The sequence below is a fragment of the Neofelis nebulosa genome, chromosome 5 (assembly GCF_028018385.1).
Source record: "Neofelis nebulosa isolate mNeoNeb1 chromosome 5, mNeoNeb1.pri, whole genome shotgun sequence".
Taxonomy (NCBI): Eukaryota; Metazoa; Chordata; class Mammalia; order Carnivora; family Felidae; genus Neofelis; species Neofelis nebulosa.
Genome location: NC_080786.1, coordinates 37,988,649 through 38,010,653, shown reverse-complemented (window position 1 = coordinate 38,010,653; position 22,005 = coordinate 37,988,649). Strand labels below are relative to the sequence as shown.

The window sequence follows — 22,005 nt, the reverse complement described above, 5'->3', positions numbered from 1 at the left end:
TATTTTATGACTATTGCATACTCTTCCCAATACTTCTCACTTTTTCACACACATTTCCGGGAGAGCTGTTTGATTCCATTGCATAAGCTTATCAAGTTCACAGAATTTTTTTGGTAATTTTTATTAATATCATAAAAGTAATACATACACATTATAAAATATCCGAATAATATAGAAAAGCAGAAAGAATAAAAATTCCCATATTCCTCCAAAGCAACAAACATTTTATAGTATCTCCTTCTAGACCTCTATTACACCTCCTTTTAGGGACATCTTTGATATAAGTGATTTGGCATCAATGATTAAAAACAATGGTCCTTGGGGCACCTGGAGTGCTCAGTCTGTTGACCATCTGACTTCGGCTCAGGTCATGATCTCACGGTTCGGTTGGTGAATTTGAGCCCTGCATTGGGCTCTGTGCTGACAGCTTGGAGCCTGGACCGTGTTTTTGCATTCTGTGTCTCCCTCTCTCTGCCCCTCCCCTGTTCACTGTCTCTCTCTCTCTCTCAAAAATAAAAAATAAAACATTAAACAAAACAAAACAAAACAATGGTCCTTAATATTCTGAAGTCCAAGGACCCTTTTAATAATCTCATAAAGCTACAGCCCAGGGGCTCCATGATGATTCAGCCAGTTGTCTGACTATTGGTTTCCACTCAGGTCATAATCTCACGGTTCATGGGGTTAAGACCCGCATCAGGCTCCATGCTGACAGCATGGACCCTGCTTGGGATTCTCTCTCTCCCTTTCTCTCTGTCCCTCCCCCATTTGAACTCTCTCTCTCTCTCTCTCTCTCACCCTCTTTTAAAAAAAAAGGTGGGGGGGGGCAAAAAAAAGCTACAGCCCAGAATTTCTGAGGAATAAAATTCGTGTATTTAGAATTTAGTATGCAATTTAAGAAAATTCATAGATCTATGCTCAAGATATTTTATTTTCTTTATTTAAACAACCTACCACAAACATCTTTATGAATACAGCTTTTTTGAAATTTAGGATAAACTCATTAACCACAGAACCCCTGAAGTCGAATAATAGGTCTAAAGGCCATGAACAGTTTTGAAGCTTTTGATATATATTACCAAAATTCTTTTCATATTTTACACTGCCAATAATATAGGAATGTACCCATTTCACACTTTAGCTAGGCAGCACTAGGCACGGTCATTCCCAATTTATAACACACAAAAAAAACCTACCATGAAATATTAATTTACTTTACTAGTTAAATTTTACTATTTTTTGACATACTTAAGCTGTTTGCCTCTTCTTTTATGAATAGTTTCTTTATGTACTTCCCATTTATTTATTGGGGACTTTAAATTAATGAATTTATTTAAAAATAAGAAAGAAGTCGAAAAATTTAGCCCTTTCTCTCCTTATTACTGGTTATAGAGAAGAAAATTATATTTATTCTCTTAAAAGAAAAATGTCCTCAGTTTTCCTATAAAACATACTTAACATGAAAAACATTATTAGAAGATTAAAATTCATAATTTAATTGCTCATTATATAATCTACATACTACCAAAAAAAACACCCCACCTGTATTAGAAAGTCAAAATTTATCAATAGACAATTTTGATAAGCCAAGAATACAGAATGAATTCACTGAAATGATAAAAAAAAAAAAAAGTGTATAAAAATATTTGACATTGCCTGTCAAAAAGTATTAGGGCTGTTAAAATGTGATCCTGCCCTCACTGGAAGTACTCAAGCAAAGGCTGGATAAGCCTTTTGGTTACAGATGAAGTACAAAGTGTTTTTCACTGAGTACAACTCAATATTCGACTGACAGTGGTAATGATCATAAAAGAATGCCAGTCAGCTGCTCCAGTACCCTGGCAGGTTACACCCCTACTCCCTGCCAAAAAAGTAAAGGGGTTAAAAGGCTAGAAAGTGGAATAAGTATACCAAAATATAATCATGACTGCAAGACAGGTGACAGAAAATTGGAGTCTAGATATTTCTGACCCTTTGGACAGGGGCTGTATTCTTGGCCTTTTTTTCTCTGCTCCTATTGGTCTCTCGCCACAACTTAAACTAGTTGGTACACTCCTCTGGAGAAAGTCATGCTTACACAAACTTTGTAATATCTAAATGAAAGTAAAATATTTCAGTTAATATGTGATAAAGTATGCAATTTAGCAGAGTTTCTCATTGTTCTCAGATAATGGCAGATAATCTGTAACCAAGTTATAATTCTTTTGTAAAACAATATTTTTCTGAGTATAGCCAGTTTACACAACCAGCAATTATTTAAACTGCTTGTCTTACTACCTCCTCACCAATAATGAAGGTTGTAATTGTTAAATTTTGATATATAACAAATATATCATTTTTAAAGTAGAATTTGATTAGTGGCTATCTTCCTAATTACAAAAGCAATAAAGAAAAAAGGAGTAACACAAAAAATACCCTTAATTTAGCAATGAGATGACTGCTGTGAGGTAACATTTTGCTACATTTCATAGTTCCTTGTCTGTGCATGTTTTTAACTTTGAACTATATATTGTATGTCCAGTTTACTATTCTCATTTTTTGACTTCTTATGTGATATTTGTTCAGGTTTGTATATATTCTTTGAAAAATACCATTTTAATATATATATATAATTATTACTATTTCCCATCTTTTATTTGGGGGTGTTTAAATTGTGTCATATGGTTTTTTCATTGCTACAAATAAGATCACAATTAACATTTTTGTCCACATTTCTGACCAGCTTCTAGAGAAGGAAGCACTAAAAAATATGAGCATCTTTCTTGTTTATGACACATTCTGCCAAATTGCTTCCCAAAATACCCTCCCTACCAATTGTGTGTGAGACTGTACTACTCCCTTGCCATCAATGATCATTATTTTTAAAAATGTTTGCTAATTTGACAAGTAAAAATTAGTATTTCATGTTTTATTAGTAGTAGCTTTTAATCTTTTTCTGAGATGTTTTTCATGTCCTTTTCTCATCTTGATATTTTTCATCAATTTGTCAATTATTAAGATTAATTTGTGATATATAGGAAATATATTTTCCAATTATCCATCTGCTTTCTAAATTTTTCAATGTCTGAATTTCAGAGATCTAACTTCTATACAGCCAATGGTTGTGCCATTGCTTTTTATGATTTTTGTCCTTTGCTTTTAAGTTTACAAAGTCTTTCCACTCCTAATCACTTAAATATTCACCTACATTTTCTTCCAGTTTTATGGTTTCACTGTATATATTCAATTTGTAAATCCATTTGGAAACTAACCTGAATTTTCAACTTAATCTATAGAATGTTCAAAACTAAAAATACTGATCCACACTGACAAAGTTATGGAAATATCACTAACTTTAAAAAGGTTTCCTGAAAGCAATATTAATTATTCTTCAAAGTGTCTACTTACTTTAAGGCAATACCTTACAGTAGAAAAAACTATTTCTTTAGAACAAAATAAATTTGGGGGAAGAAAAAAATGGCAATGGGGCAGATCTATTTTGGTTTAAAAATCCAAATTAATAAATAGTTAAGAGTACTAACTACTATAGTTGGTCTTGATGATCGTTTTGGTCGATGATTAAGTAGTATATCAACAGCTCCCACTACTTCAGAGTCGATTGCCACCAAAAGTGCATCTGCGGACTTCAAAAAAAAAAAAAAGGTTAAAAATGAAAATGGAGGATAAAAAGGTAAACTATTTATTTTTACTAATTCCTAAATAAAACTCTTTAAATTTAAACTGTATTATATACAGTAAAATATTAAGTATTTAAAAATTTAGGCTATCCAAATAAATAGTACATTTGCTGGCCTTAGCAGTACTTTTGTGTACCACAACACACACAAATTTCTGTCCTGGTTTCATTGCATAAACTGGTGAAATAATAAATGCTTGAAGAGAAGGGTTTATTAATGGATCCATGCCATATTTAAAGTTGAAAATTTTTTTCAAGATCTTTACTTTTGAACTTTGAACCAAAAGAATCTTAACATTCCAGATGTATTAAAGAAATTGCCAAGGACTATTACTACTGGTACAGGGTATGTTCAGTCTAATAAAAATTACCATCAATGCAACCATGAGGATAAGGGGAGCCCTCTGTTCTCAACTTTAAAACATACATGGCTGACTGAAATGGTACAAATTTGACATTGATATTAGCAATCTTATCAAGTAAAAGCCACAAAAAACTAGGCCACCAATGTCCTTAGAGACAAGATGGAGAAGTGACTTTATAGTTTTAAAAATCCCAAACTATAGTTCATTTTGAAACTCCAACTTTGACTGGAAGAATAAGTAAATAGAAGCTGAGAATAGGGACTTTCCAACACTGCAACAAAGTCTACAGTCCTATTATTATACTTGGCAACTGTGACATCAGGTTTCTGTGTTTCTTTTTGTTTTGTTTTGTTTTCTTAAAGAAAGCTATAAAGAGAGAAGGGAAACATGGGGATAAATAATGTTTTAATCTTAAAAAATGACTCGATTATTTTCAATTTGTACACTTGAAAAACTGTCATAGTCTTTGACAACCATCTATATCAACATCCTCTCTCTTTTGAAAATGAAACTCTATCAGATCTTTAGTATTCTTTGTAGCTGAAAAGAATAAAACTTCCATTCACTTTCTCTAGATGTCAAAAATAGGACTAAAAATGGAAGACTTTATTTGGATATCTAAAAATAGGACTAAGCACACCAAAGAAAGAATTGGGGGCCACATTCAATCATTAGGAACTGCCTATATATTGCCACAGGAAAAACCCCCCACTCTAATGAGAAATGTAATTATTTTATCCCTTAAAACTTTTAGGGTTCACTGGGCTGTAGCCTATTCTTTGAATTTAGCATCATTCTTCTTCTACTTTGCAAACATTTCTCTTCACTTTTTACCATACTTGGTCAGGTGAAGCAAACAAAAAGAATTATGTATTCATTACTACTAAACATTTCACTTATGATTAATTTTAACCTATAAAGCTAATTATAGTAATGGCACTGCTCTTCAAGTCAAAGTACCAGTCAACTCCAACTATCTGAAACATAGCCATGGATCCAACTGCAAATTTCCAAAATAACTATATTGAGCTGTCACAAACTAACTTCATGGGCATTATTTCTTTCCCAGGAGGAATTGCCTCAATCATACTGACTTAAGAGTTGTCTATAAATGAAGGAAAACTGGCTTTCCCAAGTATTCTCCAAGTCTTTACTGAATAAGGAAACAGCTAGGTTAAAACTAACGAAGTAGAAAGAAGTGAAAAAATTGCTAAAAGCTGACCAATGAAAAGATAAAATATCAATATAGCAAAATCGCTATCAATACAGAGCAGTCTGAAGCCATATAATGTAAGGACAAACATGTTAATATTTTCAGATTATATAAAGCAAAATAAAACAAATATATTCTCAACGATTCCCACTTATGATGGTAAAGTTAAATTATATTCAGATACACTATTTTGTGAAGAATAAAGAAAGATTCATGTTAAATCTTTCAATGCTTAAAAGGATAAGCTTCAGGAATAAAAACTATTTGTGTAAAAAAAATCATGTAAATAAGGAGTTACAATTAACTTATTCTGCACAAATCATATTTATTTGATAAAGGAAGTTCTGAATGAAAAAGTTTCAAATAATTTTTAAAATATTGTTAGGACAAAAGGTCATTAGTTTTGCTTCCCAATTTCTCACAAATATTTGACCATCCCTCCCTTATACCAATGTATTCAATATGTATACTTATTATGTATTAACGAGGGTGCTTGCTATATTCCTTCCCATCTCAGAATGTCTTTTCAACAATTCCCATACTCTTTCCCCTAAGCTCAAAGTAGGAAGCTTCTTATTTTCTTTCCAAAGCTGTTTTCCACCTTGGTATTCTACTTAATGTTTTTCTGTCTTCTATAGGAACTTGGTCCTTCATTTACAGAAAAAACAGTCCTAGCTCCCATCTCCCAAAACATGAAATACTTCCTCACTCTTTGCTAAGCTGACTTGATCCTGTCTTTCTTTTCACCACTCAAGTTTTCTTTCTCTCACTTTGTCAAATTTCTCAAACCCATGCATATCATGTTCTCTAACTCTACTGATGCCAGTTTCAAAATCCAGTGCGTTTTCTACTCCTTCATTTTCTTTGATTTCTAAGCAACACATTAAAACTCTTTCTTTGGTGTTCACAATGCTGCACTATCCCAAACTCCTTTAATGGAACCTTTTCCTTCTATTGCCTTTATTAGCATAGATGTTCCCTGAGAAAGAATCAGCACGAGCCCTTTGCTCTCCTCGGTAATTTCATCCACTTTCATGATTCAGGTGATCATCCCATGTCCATGACTGCTCTCTCTCTCCAGTCTGACCTCTCCCTAGAGATTTAATCTTCATGTGTAACTGTGTATTGGAGACTGCCTGATACCCCCTAAATAAATAGGACTAAAACCAGAATTCACATTTCTCTGCCCCACGCTTGACTTAACTTCTTTCATCCTTCTCCCAGCCACCTATGTTTAACATTTCCAAATCATCCTAGACTTTTTAAATTCTCCCCTCCAAATTTAAATACTAAGTTCTATCAACTCTTCCTTCATAACATCTTTCACATCTGCCATTTTTCCTCCTATTCTTGTAGCTACTATTCTAGTTCAGGCTTTAACCTCTTCATATCTGGATTACTGTAAAAACTGTTCACCCAAGCTATGGCCTTCCCCACTTTCCATTTTTTAATCTATACTGAACACAGCCACTACAATGGTTTTCCTAAAATATTACTGGACACATCACATTCTTCCTCAAAAATCATTTAATGACCCCACTATCTATACACCCAAATTCCTTAGCCTGGCATTCAGGCCCTTTTTATTAGTTTTGTTTTAGTTATTTTTCCAGATATTTCCCACTACCATCCAGCCCAAATAATTTCCTCAGAAGGCTAAATTATCCATTGTCTCAAAAATATACATTGCATGTGTTTTTGTTTACATCCTTTTCCACATCTCCTATTCCAGAGCTATCTGTACATTTTTGAGAGTAGTTTCAGTAGTAGGTAAAAGCATGGACCCTGGAGCCAGAACCTGGGTTCAAATTCCAAGTCTGCCATTTGTGTTGTACCTTTGGGCAAGTTACTTAACCTTTTTGTATACTGGTTCTCCCCACTATAATATGGAAATAATAATAGTACCTATCTCATAGGGCTGTGGTGAGGACTAAGGAAGTGAATATATTTAAGATTCCTAGCATACAATAGCACTACATAAATATTGATAATTATTAATGTTTGAAAGCTGAGCTCAAGTGACACTCTTCCATGAAACCTTGATAGCAGATACACAGTGACTTTCTCTTTTCTATGTTTCCAAAACATCTGTTGTAAAGCACAAAAGTTTAACCATAAAACATGGTTTTTCAATAGTGACGTTATTGACATTTGGGGCCCGATAATTCTTTGTTGTGGGGCTGTCTTGTACACTGCAGGATGTTTAGCAGTATCCCTACCCTCCACCTACCACATGCCAGTGGTGGTCCATCCACCAGTTGCGAAACCAAAAATGTCTCCAGATACTATCAAATGTCCCCTGGAGAGCAAAATTGTCCAGCTGAGAGCCACTAGCATAACGCAAGATAAAATACATAATAGCACTTTTTAACCTCAAAGTAATACACAAGGGTCAAGTATTATAATACACTCAGTACTTATCAAATACACTTCTGCATTATTTAACTGATTAGAAATTCATATGTACAGTTGAAAAATACAGGGGTTAGGTAGGGGTGTCCACCCCCCACATACTCAAAAATCTTCATATAACTTTTGACACCCCCAAAATTCAATTACTAATAGCATGTTGACCAAAGCCTCACCAATAACAGTCAATTAACATATATTTTGCATGTTATGTGTACTATATACTGTATTCTAACAATAAAGTAAGCTAGAAAAAAGAACGTTATTACAAAAATCATAAGGTAGAGAAAATACATTTACAGTACTACACTGTAAAAAATCCACATATAAATGGACCCATGCAGTTCAAATTTGTATTGTTCAAGGGTCAACTATACTTTCATTGTCCAATTAGTTTTAATATCCTTTAGTACAGACCTCATGTTTTACTTATTCATTTCCACAATCACACCCAACCAAAGGCTTTGGACATCTGTTGATTGATAGGTAAGATGGAGATAACCTGAGACAGAACACAGTGAACTGGAAAGAGCATGGGATTTGCAGTCAGAAGATCAGATTCAAATCTTGGCTTTCCTCTTACTCACTTTAGAACTTTGGGCAATTCATTAAAGTCTATGAGCCTCAGTTTTCCAGTCTATAAAATATAACAGCTATATAGGCTGGCTATGATGTTCAAATGTGATCAGGAACCATGTATACTGCAGAATTATTATATACACAGGATCATGTATGTAAAAAAATAATGATTATCATACTATAATATTTCTTTTATCCAGAATCATCAGGGTCCTTCTTTATAACTATTTTCTAGGTCACTGAAGCTTATGCCTTTAAGTGTTTCACTTTGAAATTTAAACTATTTTGATGGAAGCTTTCTGCTTTCAGAAGTACTATACATATTCTTCTTTCTTCCAAAACAATAGGTACTGAATATAATTTAACTTTTCCTCACTTATTCTGGGCCATTGTTATAAACATTGATTACCATCCCAACATACAACTTCTTCAGAGATTATCAGATATGTAATGCTTTTGACCTCTTTATTAAAGAGAGTCAGAGGTACTGTGCCCCATTTTGTTTTTCTGCAGCCCTCATGTCCCTTCTGTTGCCCCTCTAAGTCTCTATGGATTAGAAGAGTAAGTATTATAAGTTTGTTAAAGTTGAAGGAGAGCTCCAGTACTCTATTGACTAAAGTTCATAAATGGAAAAATTCACGGCACCTACTGCTCAGAGATGTTTTTTTGTTACTTTCTGGTTCTCAGGGGTGTTCTAGATAACTGGAATTGCTGGGAAGGCAATTTCTTTTTCTACTCCAAATATGCATGTACACTGGAAGTGCCATATATTGTAATGCATATGTATATATACACACAGTAAAAATACACATAAAACTTACTTATATTTTTTAAATTTTCTGTGAGTGCTTCCTGATGCCACTAAAATAAAAAGCCTCATTAATTTGAAGCTCCAACAGAGCAAACAATCATACTATTTGAAAGAAAAAAAGAAGTGCAAGAATTCATGTGCTCCCATCATAAGCAAACCCAAAAGAAAAGGAAAATAATATTATTAAATTTCCTTCACAATCTCTTGGCTGAATTCTTTCAAGACTTATATGCATGCCTGCTTTTCTACCTGAAGTGATATGAAGACAAACAGAAAGGTCTATATTTTCCAGTTAAAATTTTTTTTTCACTTTTAGTTATAAGCAAACACTAAACTTCAGACAAAAAGGAAAAATTAATAAAATTTAAAAGGACAAAATAAAAGTCAAGTTAAAAATTGCATTGTGAGTCAGGAGCATTTTGTTCTTTTGTTTGTAAATTAAACGGGCCACAGAAAAATCTGTTTCCCTGACACTTCCAGAACATTTGTACTATTTTTAGATATATAATATAAATAGTAATAACATAAGTAATAAAAACAAAGCCATCTTTAATAAGTCATGATAATTTACCTGTCAGATGTTATCAAACATTTATAAGGAAGGAAAAAGTCAAAATTGGGAGGAAAAAGATAAATCAAGTCAAAATACACTTTTTATAAAAAGGCTTTTCATGGTTTGTTTTTAAAACTTTTAGTGGCTCAAGACCAAATAAAGGGTGAAAGAAAGAAAGAAAAAAAAAAGAAGGAAGAAAGGGAGGGGGGAGTGGAAGAAAACTAGAAAGAAAGAAGAAAATATGGCATATCTAACAGTACTTAGAAGCTACTGGATAGAATTATCTAGCCTTGTACCTGACAACCGTAGTCCAAAAGAAGCTGTAGTATATCCAAGTTTTCGTTTTCAATAGTTATGGTAACAGCATTTCTCCCAAGCACATCTACGCAATTTATGTTCAAGTCACCTGAACTGTTTTCCTCCAAAATCTTTTTAACCATATAATAGTCACCTAAATAACAATATACAAACATAATTTAATATCCAAGACATATTAGATAAGAATGACTGTAAAAACTTAGCCTGGTGATTTAAAAGAAAATTTAAAAATCTAAACTCATTTTGCATATGGAAATGTGCAAAGAAAATGGGAACATTTCCTTGCTGAAAAACTTATATCCTGATAAAATAGTATGCACACCAACTGCAAACATAAGGAGTAAAATTTTAAGTGTGCAGTTTGAAATAAAAGTTGTTAAGTTTAAAATTCATAATTGACTGACTATAAGTAAGGAAAGAAACTTTTAGAAGATATTTAAATCATACAGAATGTCCAAAAGTACAGACTGGAAGCTAGAAAAATAAAAGAAGCTTAACGGATTTAGTTTTACATCTCATATACACATTTACTAGCACATAACAATGGTTAAAAATAAGATCTAACAACAAGCATAGAATATTAAGAAGTGGTTTTACAGGGGAAAACCTAGTTTGGAAAAGCAGTGTGAATGTATACATGCTAGTAGGTATGCATACTAAGAGGAAAGGATGCCAGAGATTCCTATCCTCTTCTCCCCACTCTCCACACACACACACACACACACACACACACACACACACTGTACACACACACACTCACTCACTCACTCACCTCATCATCTGCTTACATGACCAGGGAATGTTCACTTCATAAATTAATAAATAATTAATGCTGGTAAGGGCTGAAGTCAGAATATTTCAAAGTGAAGTTTGATGTGTTGGGAGCATGCAGATTACCTTCCGCCTAACTCCAGCCCACATCAAAACAGATGACCCAACAGGGTAAATGAGATTATTTATGGAGGTAATCATTTTCACCGAGGGCCCATTATATTTATCTGTTGACTAGCTAGTGCAGTAATATGATAATAAGGTGGAATAAATAAAAAAAGAAGGGCTAATTAAATAAAGCAAGGTGGGTTTTGTTTATTTAACTTCTGAAACATAGGAGGAATAAACTATTTTAAGTGACTTGCAAATATAGTTGTTCCTCAAAAGTGTACGAAAAATAAACAGGAAAAGAACAATCAGAATGGAAACCACAAGGAAAAAGAAATGAGTAATTTCATGATACAGAAAGAAAAAATCCTAAAAGTGAACTAAATGAGTGGACAAGAAGGAAAAGTAACAGATTTTTGTTAAAACTTTTCAAAGATTTGCTACTATTTTTAGTCAATGACTTTAAAGTTCCCACACATTTTGGAAGAAGTTGAATGGTAGTTATTTGATGGCATATTTCATTAGATTCCTCAATAAGAAAACTAGTCGCGAAAAGAAATATTTTCCTCATAGCACTGCTAATTAATATTTAGATACTAATGTTCCATGGCAAAAACTTATAAAAAAACTTCACAAAGTGAAGCTCTTAGTCACAATATGAATAGTGAACATACAGATAGACCAGTGAAAATTTCAGATTGTTACTGGAAAGTAACATCTTAAACCTTATTTAAGGTGAATTTATTTCAATATCTTAGTGGTAGGAAAATGCTACCCGTAAAAACTCTATTTTTTTTAGTTTCATGAGGTGTCTAGGGGAGGATTAATTTTTTATTTATCCTGTTAGGGACTCATTAGGCTTGCTGAATCTAAGGACTTCTGCCCTTCATTAATTCTGCAATATTTTCAGCCATTATCTCTTCAAATATTACTTTGTCTCCATATTACTGTTTTCTATTGGAACTTCCATTAAGCATTATTTTGGAGGGGCATCTGGGTGGCTCAGTTGGTTAAGCATCAACTTCGGCTCAGGTCATGATCTCATGGTTCATGGGACAATGCAGAGACTGCTTCGGATCCTTGGTCTCCCTCTCTGTGACCCTCCCCCCATCATGTGCGTGCTTTCTCTCTCTCTCTCTCTCAAATAAACATAAACATAAACACACACACACACACACACACACACACACACACATTATGTTGGATCATCTCATTCCAATTTGTGTCTCTAAACATTTCTTATTTTTCCTCTTTCTTGCTCTCTCTCTTGCATTCTTGATACTGTGTCCAAATCTCACTTATTCCTTATTCAATCACTTTAACCCATTTATTTTTTTAATGACTTTTTTTTCTCTAAGTTTTACTGGATTACTTTCCAAATCTTTTGTTTTACTTCCTTATGTTTTCATTTCCTTAAGATTTTAGTCATTTTAAACATACTTATTTTATGGTTTTTATATGATACTTATCAGGTCTTAAGGATTTAATCCTATTTGTTGTGCCTAGTGATTATCAATAATGGGTGACTGTCTCCTGAATTTTTAAATTGAGCATTGCAAACTCATCTTTATGCAGCTTAACTGTGGGAATCCTGGCAACCTAGTTTGAAAGCTTGTCACATCAAGGATGTTTTAAGTTTGCTTCTTCCACATAACTCAGAGGTTTTGCTCCCCTATCAATCCTTTTCATTATTTATTTCTCAGTTTAGGTTTTCATGGACCAAGTAGGTAATATTAAACTCCAAGCCAACAAGAGACTGGACTATATCTGCAGATTCTTACTTACAAGCTTCTCTGTAGTCTCCCAGTGCTGGTGGATGGATTCTTTTCTTCATCTACAGCTTTGCTACAGGTATAGGGTTTTAAGGACACTCCTCTGTTTTTCAGTCTTTTTCTCACTTTTGGATCCTGAGTGTTTCCCTTAATTTCCTGAAAGCTCAACTATTCATTTAAATGGTTGTTTGTTGTATTTTAGCTAGCATTCCTAGGTGATTTGAAGCAAGAGGGTTTTCGGATTATCTAGTCAGCCTTTTGATAGAGCCAGAAAAGTATAAAGAATTGTATAAATACAATTCTTACAAAATTTTATAAACTGTAGGTACAGCAAATGGACAGAAACAACTGCTACGTTTTAAAACTTTAGATTGCTGTTTAAAGAGTAATTTATTGCAAATGTCAGATACTCTAGCTTTAAGGTTTCAAAGACTATTTCCATTATACTCAGGGGGCTATACAAGAAAAAAGAAACTTAAAAATCAAAACCAAATCAGTAAATTTCATCCCTAAAGATAATAAAAAGTACCACCTTGAGATAGCTGACACACATATGCAAATGAAATATTACATACTATAGTCACAGAACCTATAGGAAACTATAGTTTAGGTTTCTAAGTATTCCACCTAAGTTTACCTTTGCAAGCCATCTAAAACAATGTGCTATACTGTTAAACCCAGAACAATCCTAAAATTTAGGATGAGCGTATATGTAGAAAAGAGATTAGTAAATTTAAAATATATAGGAAGAAGCTAGTTATAGAGCAAGGATTACAATTTAAATGCCTTTTTATGTCAGACAAATATATAAATTTCATTTTATATTAAAGTTGCTTTTAATAATTACATGCATCTTTTATCTTTTAAAATATAATATATAGAAGAAAATGCAACATAATCTGTTTACTTTTTGGCTAGATGGTTCCTTTTTCAGTAAAGGAAAAATAACTTTTCAATCAATTCCACCCATATGCCAATTCAATAGCAAGCCTTCTTAGCCCCCTCTCCAAAATAGTTCCCATACTCATCCCCTTGTATTCATGTATACTGCTACCCTAGTCCAAACCACTATCATCTCTTTCCTGAACTCTGCAATAGATTCTTTATTGATAATAGCTGCTTACACTTCTAATACAAGGGTCAACATACTTTTTCCATAGAGGGCCACAGAGTAAATATTTTAGGCTTTATGGGCAAATACCCAAGTCTGCCTTACTGCAGAAAAGTGATTACAAACTATATGTACACAGGTGAACTCCAATGTGTTCCAACAAAACTTTATTTGTGAACACTTAAGTTCAAATTTTATATAATTTTCATATTATAAAATATTATTCTTCTTTTGATTCATTCCCAATAACTTGAAATGCAAAGTGTGAAAACTATTCTTAGCTTGCAGGCCTCAGAAAAACAGGTGGTGAGGATTTGGCCTGTGGGCCATTTTGTCCACCTTGTTCTAGCCCCACTCCTTTAATCCACTGTCCACCCAGCAGCCAGAGTTGATCTTTTTAAAATTCCTATCATTCAATTCAAAAATCTTGAGGATTGGGGCACCTGGGTGGCTCAGTCCGTTGAGCTTCCGACTTAGGCTCAGGTCATGATCTCGCGGTCTGTGAGCACAAGCCCCGCGTTGGGCTCTGTGCTGACAGCTCAGAGCCTGGAGCCTGCTTCAGATTCTGTGTCTCCCTCTCTCTCTGTCTTTCCCCCACTCATGCTCTGTCTGTCAAAAATAAATAAAACATTAAAAAAAATTTTTAGGGGCGCCTGGGTGGCTCAGTTAGCTGAGTGTCCGACTTCAGCTCAGGTCATGATCTCACAGTTCGTGAGTTCGAGCCCCCCGTCGGGCTCTGCGCTGACAGCTTGGAGCCTGCTTCAGGTTCTATGTCTCCTTCTCTCTCTGCTCCTCCCCTATTCACATGCTGTCTCTCTCAAAAATAAATAAATAAATAAATAAATAAATAAATAAATAAATAAATATTTTTTAAAAAATCTTGAGGATTGTTATAATTTTCCATCACACCTAAAATAAGTGCCAAAATCTTTATTGTGGCTTATTAATCCCTATGGGACCTGAGCTTCACAACCATTCTCCATTAACCTTATGCAACTCTCCTGTTTACTCAGTATGATCTTTCTAGACTAATGTTTTCCAAAATGCAGGCTGCAACCCCACCGGCAGTCATAAAAACAATGTAGTGAGTCCTAAATAGCAATTTAAAAAAATTAAATACTATTAGGGTGCCTGGGTGTCCCAGTCGGTTAAGCATCCAACTTCGGCTCAGGTCACTATCTCCCAATTCGCCAGCTTGAGCCCCACATTGGGCTCTCCACTATCAGCATGGAGCCTGCTTCAGATCCTCTGTCTCCCTCTCTCCCTGCCCCTCCCCTGCTTGCCTGCACATGCACACATACTCGCTCTCTCTCTAAAAAATAAACAAACATTTAAAAAAATGAAATAGTACTGGGGGCACCTAGCTAGTTCAGTTGGTGGAGCATTTGACTCTTGATCTTGGAGTTGTGAGTTCAAGCCCCACATTGGGTGTAGAGAATAAAAATAAAATCTTTAAAAATAAATAAACAAAATAAATAAATAAATAAAATTAAATAGTGTATAAAATACCAAGGTAACTCATGGATCCTTAGCAACAACCAAAGCAGCAGAATATACTTTCTTTTCGAGTGCACATGGAACATTCTCCAAGATAGATCATATACTGGGTCACAAAACAGCCCTCAATAAATATAAAAGAATTGAGATCATACCATGCACACTTGCAGACCACAATGCTATGAAACTTAAATCAACTACAGGAAAAAGTCTGAAACACCTCCAAAAGCATGGAGGTTAAAGAACATCCTGCTAAAGAATGAATGGATCAACCAGGCAATTAGAGAAGAAATTTAAAAATATATGGAAACAAATGAAAATGAAAATACAACAATCTAAACACTTTGGGATGCAGCGAAGGCAGTCCTGAGAGGAAAATACATTGCAATCCAGGCCTATCTCAAGAAACAAGAAAAATCCCAAATACAAAATCTAACAGCACACCTAAAGGAACGAGAAGCAGAACAGCAAAGGCACTCCAAACCCAGCAGAAGAGAAAGAATAAAGATCAGAGCAGAAATAAACAACACAGAGTCCAAAAAAACCAGTAGAACAGATCAATGAAACCAAGAGTTGGCTTTTTGAAAAGATAAACAAAATTAATAAACCTCTAGCCAGGCTTCTCCAAAAGAAAAGAGAGGACCCAAATAGATAAAATCATGAATGAAAATGGATTTATTACAACCAATCCCTCAGAAATACAAGCAATTATCAGGGAATACTATGAAAAATTATATGCCAACAAACTGGACAACCTGGAAGAAATGGACAAATTCCTAAAGACCCACACACTACCAAAACTCAAACAGGAAGAAACAGAAAATTTGAACAGACCCATAACTAGTGAAGAAATTCAATAAGTTATCAAAAATCTCCCAACAAATAAGAGTCCTGGACCAGATGGCTTCCCTGGGGAATTCTACCAGACATTTAAAGCAGAGGTAGTACCTATCCCTCTCAAGCTGTTCCAAAAAAATAAAAATGGAAGGAAAACTTCCAGACTCATTCTATGAAGCCAGCATTACTTTGATTCCCAAACCAGAGATCCAGCATAAAGAGAGAAGCACAGGCCAATATCCCTGATGAACATGGATGCAAAAATTCTCAATAAGATACTAGCAAATCGAATTCAACAGCATATAAAAAGAATTATTCACTATGATCAAGTGGGATTCATTCCTGGGCTGCAGGGCTGGTTCACTATTCGCAAATCAATCAACGTGATACATCACATTATTAAAGGAAAAGAACTAGGAGATCCTGTCAATAGATGCAGAAAAAGCATTTGACAAAATACAGCATCCTTTCTTAATAAAAACCCTCAAGAAAGTTGCGATAGAAGGAATACTTAAACATCATAAAAGCCATTTATGAAAAGCCCACAGCTAATATCATCCTCAATGGGGAAAAACTGAGAACCTTTCCCCCTGAGATCAGGAACACGACAGGGATGTCCACTCTCACCACTGTTGTTTAACATAGTGTTGGAAGTCCTAGCATCAGCAATCGGAAAACAAAATGAAATAAAAGGCATCAAAATTGGCAAAGATGAAGCCAAACTTTCACTTTTTGCAAACAACATGGTACTCTACATGGAAAACCCGATAGACTCCACCAAAAGTCTGCTAGAATTGATACATGAATTCAGCAAAGTTGCAGGGTACAAAATCAACGTACAGAAATTGGTTGCATTTTTATGCACCAATAACGAAGCAACAGAAAGAGAAATAAAGAAACTGATCCCATTCACAACTGCACCAAGAACCATAAAATAGCAAGGAATAAACCTAACCAAAGATGTAAAAGATCTGTATGCTGAAAACTATAGAAAGCTTATGAAGAAAATTGAAGAAGACACAAAGAAATGGAAGAACATTCCATGCTCATGGATTGGAACAACAAATATTGCCAAAATGTCAATACTACCCAAAGCAATCTACACATTCAATGCAATCCCAATCAAAATTGCACCAACATTCTTCTCAAAGCTAAAGCAAGCAATCCTAAAATTTGTATGGAACCACAAAGACCCCAAATAGCCAAAGTAATAATATTGAAGAAGAAAACCAAAATGGGAGGCTTCACAATCCCAGACTTTAGCCTCTACTACGAAGCTGTAATCATCAAGACAGTATAGTATTGGCACAAAAACAGACACACAGACCAATGCAATAGAATAGAGAACCAGAATTGGACCCACAAATGCATTGCCAACTAATCTTTGATAAAGCAGTAAACAGTATCCAATGGAAACAAGACAGTCTCTTTAACAAATGGTACTGGGAGAACTAGAGAGCCACATGCAGAAGAATGAAATTAGACCACTTTCTTACACTATACACAAAAATAAACTCAAAATGGAGGAAGGACCTGAATGTGAGACAGGAAACCATCAAAACCCTAGAGGAGAAAGCAGGAAAAAAACCTCTTTGACCTCAGCCACAGCAATTTCTTACTTGACACATCTTCAAAGTCAAGGAAATTAAAAGCAAAAATGAACTGTTGGGACCTCATCAAGATAAAACGCTTCTGCACTGCAAAGGAAACAGTCAACAAAACTAAAAGGCAACCCAAGGAATGGGAAAAGATATTTGCAAATGACATATCGGATAAAGGGTTAGTATCCAAAATATATAAAGAACTCACCAAACTCCACACCCAAAAAACAAATAATCCAGTAAAGAAATGGGCAGAAGACTTGAATAGACACTTTTCCAAAGAAGACATCCAGATGGCCAAACAGACACATGAAAAGATGCTCAACGTCACTCACCAGGGAAATAAAAATCAAAACCACACTGAGATATCACCTTACACCTGTCAGAATGGCTAAGATTAACAACTCAGGCAACAAGAGATGTTGGCGAAGATAAGGAGAAAGAGGATCTCTTTTGCATTGCTGGTGGGAATGCAAGCTGGTGCAGCCACTCTGGAAAACAGTACAGAGGTTCCTCAAAAATTAAAAACAGAACTACCTCATGACCCAGCAATAGTACTGCTGGGAATTTACCCAAGGGATACAGGAGTGCTGATGCACAGGGGCGCACATACCCCAATGTTTATAGCAGCACTTTTAACAAGAGCCAAATTATGGTAAGAGCTTAAATGTCCATCAACTGATGAATGGATAAAGAAGATGTGGTTTATATATACAATGGAATGCTATTTGGCAATGAGAAAGAATGAAATCTGGCCATTTGCAGGAATGTGGATGGAACTGGAAGGTATTATGCTAAGTGAAATAAGTCAGTCATACAAAGACAGATATCGTATGCTTTCACTCATATGTGGATCTTGAGAAACTTAACAGAAGACCATGGGGGAGAGGGAGGGGAAAAAAAAGGTACCCAGAGGGAGGGAAGCAAACCATAAGAGACTCTTAAGGAATGAGAACAATCTGAGGGTTGATGGCGAGGTGGGGGAGAGGGGAAAGTAGGTGATCAGCATTGAGGAGAGCACTTGTTGGGATAAGCACTGGATGTTGTATGGAAACCAATGTGACAATAAATTATATTAAAAAAATAAATATAAATAAATAAATAAAAATGAAATAGTATATAAATACCAGAGTAATTCATGAATCCTTAGCAACAAATTCACCTTGGCCTATTTAAACTCTTAAGAAAGACAGTGGAGAAAAATTACAATATTAATTAAGAATAGGTGATTCCATTTTTTTCTTCATTAGCACCTCATTTTATTTTCAGGCATATGACAGTAAATTTCAGTATCACTAAAATGGGAGCATTAATGTTGCTCAGTTTAGTTTAATTTTATAGTATCCGAATTTTCAGTTAGTTGTGAAGTATGGGAGAATTTATCAATCAAAAAAAAATTGTAAAGCTATTGAAACCAAGTTTCTGTAACAAACTTTTTGACTGTGTCAACCACAGCATTCTTTAAATTTTTTTTTTAATCTTTATTTATTTTTGAGAGAGTGAGACACCGTGTAAGCAGGGGAGAAGCAGAGAGAGAGGGAGACACAGAATCTGAAGCAGGCTCCAGGCTCTGAGCTGTCAGCACAGAGCCTGATGTGGGGCTCGAATTCAAGAAGTGTGAGATCATGACCTGAGCCGAAGTTGGACACTCAACCGATTGAGTCATCCAGGCATCCCTCAACAGCAGCATTCCAATTGAACTATTAACTGAAGACACTTAAAAGATTTTATTAAAAGGAAAAAAATGACGAAGTAAAAAAATACAAAGACATGATCAAATTCAGTTACTGGATCTATAAATACAAATAGTGACAACACCGATTAAAATGTTAACTCTGGGGCGCCTGGGTGGCGCAGTCGGTTAAGCGTCTGACTTCAGCCAGGTCACGATCTCGCGGTCCGTGAGTTCGAGCCCAGCGTCAGGCTCTGGGCTGATGGCTCGGAGCCTGGAGCCTGTTTCCGATTCTGTGTCTCCCTCTCTCTCTGCCCCTCCCCCGTTCATGCTCTGTCTCTCTCTGTCCCAAAAATAAATTAAAAAAAAAAAAAAAAAGTTAAAATGTTAACTCTATAGCAAACTTCAAATTAGCTTGAACCAGATCTTAAAAAAATAAAATAAAATACCCACAAGACTTTTACAGTGGAGATGACTTAAAAATGTAGTTTTCCCCAGAAGCACCTGGGTGGCTCATTCAGTTAAGCATCCAACTTCTGTTCAGGTCATGATCTCATGGTCATGGTTCGTGGGCTCGAGCCACAAGACGGGCTCTATGCTGACAGTGAAGAGCCTGCTTGGGATTCTCTCTCCCTCTCTCTGACCCTCTACCGCTCAGGCACGTGCACATGCACTCTCTTTCTCTTTCTCTCTAAAAATAAACTTATTAAAAAAATGTAGTTTTACCCAAATGTGCAAACCCCACTATTTATCATAGATGCCCCCCATGTGTTGTAATCATGTTGTTATAACTGAAACCTTCAAAATTAAAGATACTCATAAATATGGTATGTTTGAATATTTTTAAAAAAGAAATTACTATAATTTCTTAGCCATTTATGACTGTTAATGAAGACTATTAATGATAATGAATATCATCTGGCAAAAAAGATTCAATCTGCTATAGGAAAAAATTACACAGCATAGAAGGTGATACATTTTTTTATAGTAAGTTGATAAATTAAGAATTATTAACAGTATATTCTTGGGGCGCCTGGGTGGCGCAGTCGGTTAAGCGTCCGACTTCAGCCAGGTCACGATCTCGCAGTCCGTGAGTTCGAGCCCCGCGTCAGGCTCTGGGCTGATGGCTCGGAGCCTGGAGCCTGTTTCCGATTCTGTGTCTCCCTCTCTCTCTGCCCCTCCCCCGTTCATGCTCTGTCTCTCTCTGTCCCAAAAATAAATAAAAAAACGTTGAAAAAAAAAAAAATTAAAAAAAAAAAACAAAAAAAACAGTATATTCTTGAATCTATTAGAAAAACAATTAGAAGCAATGTTTACTTTGTAATGAGAGTCTGGTACATGACTTGAGACCCAATTCACAGTGATGCTGCAAGTTGAATAAAACTTTAGTTTATATCCCTTATGAGTTTATATAAAATTTATTTTACATCAAATAGCTAAAAAAAAAAAAGCCCCATTAAATATATTAAGGTGTTATTAATACGGCAGCTTGGTATTACTTCTCCCAAAAATGTCACCCATCTTAAAAGCACGCTTAGCCCAAACGTATGCAAAGTTCATGTAAGCATTCAGTCATCAAGGCGCCCTCCCACACAATGCAGCAAAATCCTACCACAAAGGTGACCCAAGACTTTAGATTGAGCCCAAGGGCAGCTCTCTCCATCCCTCCTGTGCCCCCATACTGAAATTTCAAGGGCATCCTGACTCATTAATTGCACATAGAATTTCCTGAAAATGCCCTTCATGGGAAGCTGACAGGGAATGAATCCAGACTAAGGTCTTTTCATCACTCCATTTTTCTGCACAAGAACTGATCGTCAGCAAATTAAAGGGTTAATACATGCTTAGCTCATGAATGCATACTAAAAGCTACCATCCTCTCCAGTTGCGTTAAAAGAGCCTAAACAAATTAACCCTTTCTCCAGCCAGCAGGCCTGAGTAAACCACAGCCTCCACAAATAAAAGTGGCTCATTATCACATTAACTCTCAAAGAGAGAGGAAAGGGGCAGGTGATAAGAATCTTGCTTAATATTTCATAAAATAGCCAGCTCTTGTTTCAATTAACTTTCACCTGAGTTGCAGCATTCTGTCTATAAAGAATATGAGTGTGCTTGCTGAGAATTTTACTAGGGACGGGGTGGGGGGGCGGGGGGAGGGTGAGAACAGACTTAATTTGATGTCACTGGTACAGGAACTTTGACTTTTTCTTCTAAATTTTACACTAAGAACCAATGATACATGCTTCTGACCTACTTTCAAGATAAATAACAGCCACTATTAAGTAGCCACTACCTGATCAGCACTTGCCTGTATCTATTGAGCTCATTTACATAAAAGCCAGCTATACAAACCATAAAATCAAACATAAAATCTTTTTCTTTCCTACGTTTTTTCTTTGCTCTTCAATCTGTACAGACCTTTCAAAAAGCCACCCACCCACTAACGTACACAATGACCACTTTATCTTTTAGGAATTCTCCCTAAGTGGAATATATTATAATCATTTTGTACATGTAGAGTAGGATTGCTAAATGAAAAGGAAGATAAATATAGATATTCTAGAATGGATCTGTTCTAGTGCTATTAAAGCTTTTTACTTTTATTGGATAAATAGAATCCACAGAAACAAGGTTTATAAAACATTCGTAGGAGAGCAAGTTTAATCATTAACTAACAAGTCCAAATTTAGATGTCTTCTCTAATACGAATTA

The 22,005-nt window shown here is 35.2% G+C and overlaps 1 protein-coding gene across 11 annotated transcripts in view; it reads right to left on the bottom strand.

Annotated features, from left to right (window-relative positions):
• TRPC1 (transient receptor potential cation channel subfamily C member 1) overlaps positions 1–22,005 on the bottom strand; it is a 62,778-nt gene that overhangs the window by 37,884 nt on the left and 2,889 nt on the right. For 4 of the 11 annotated variants that reach the window (XM_058730105.1, XM_058730108.1, XM_058730104.1 and 1 more), the window contains exons 2-3: positions 9,903–10,057; positions 3,522–3,623 (exon numbers count right to left, since the gene is read on the bottom strand). The exons of 1 other annotated variant lie outside the window; for it this stretch is intronic. In XM_058730105.1, the coding sequence (XP_058586088.1) occupies positions 3,522–3,623; positions 9,903–10,057 (257 nt within the window). Of the gene's footprint in view, positions 1–1,971; positions 2,045–3,521; positions 3,624–9,902; positions 10,058–12,588; positions 14,264–22,005 lie in introns of those variants that run through there. 6 more of the 11 variants (XM_058730110.1, XM_058730107.1, XM_058730106.1 and 3 more) reach the window with 4 other exon arrangements.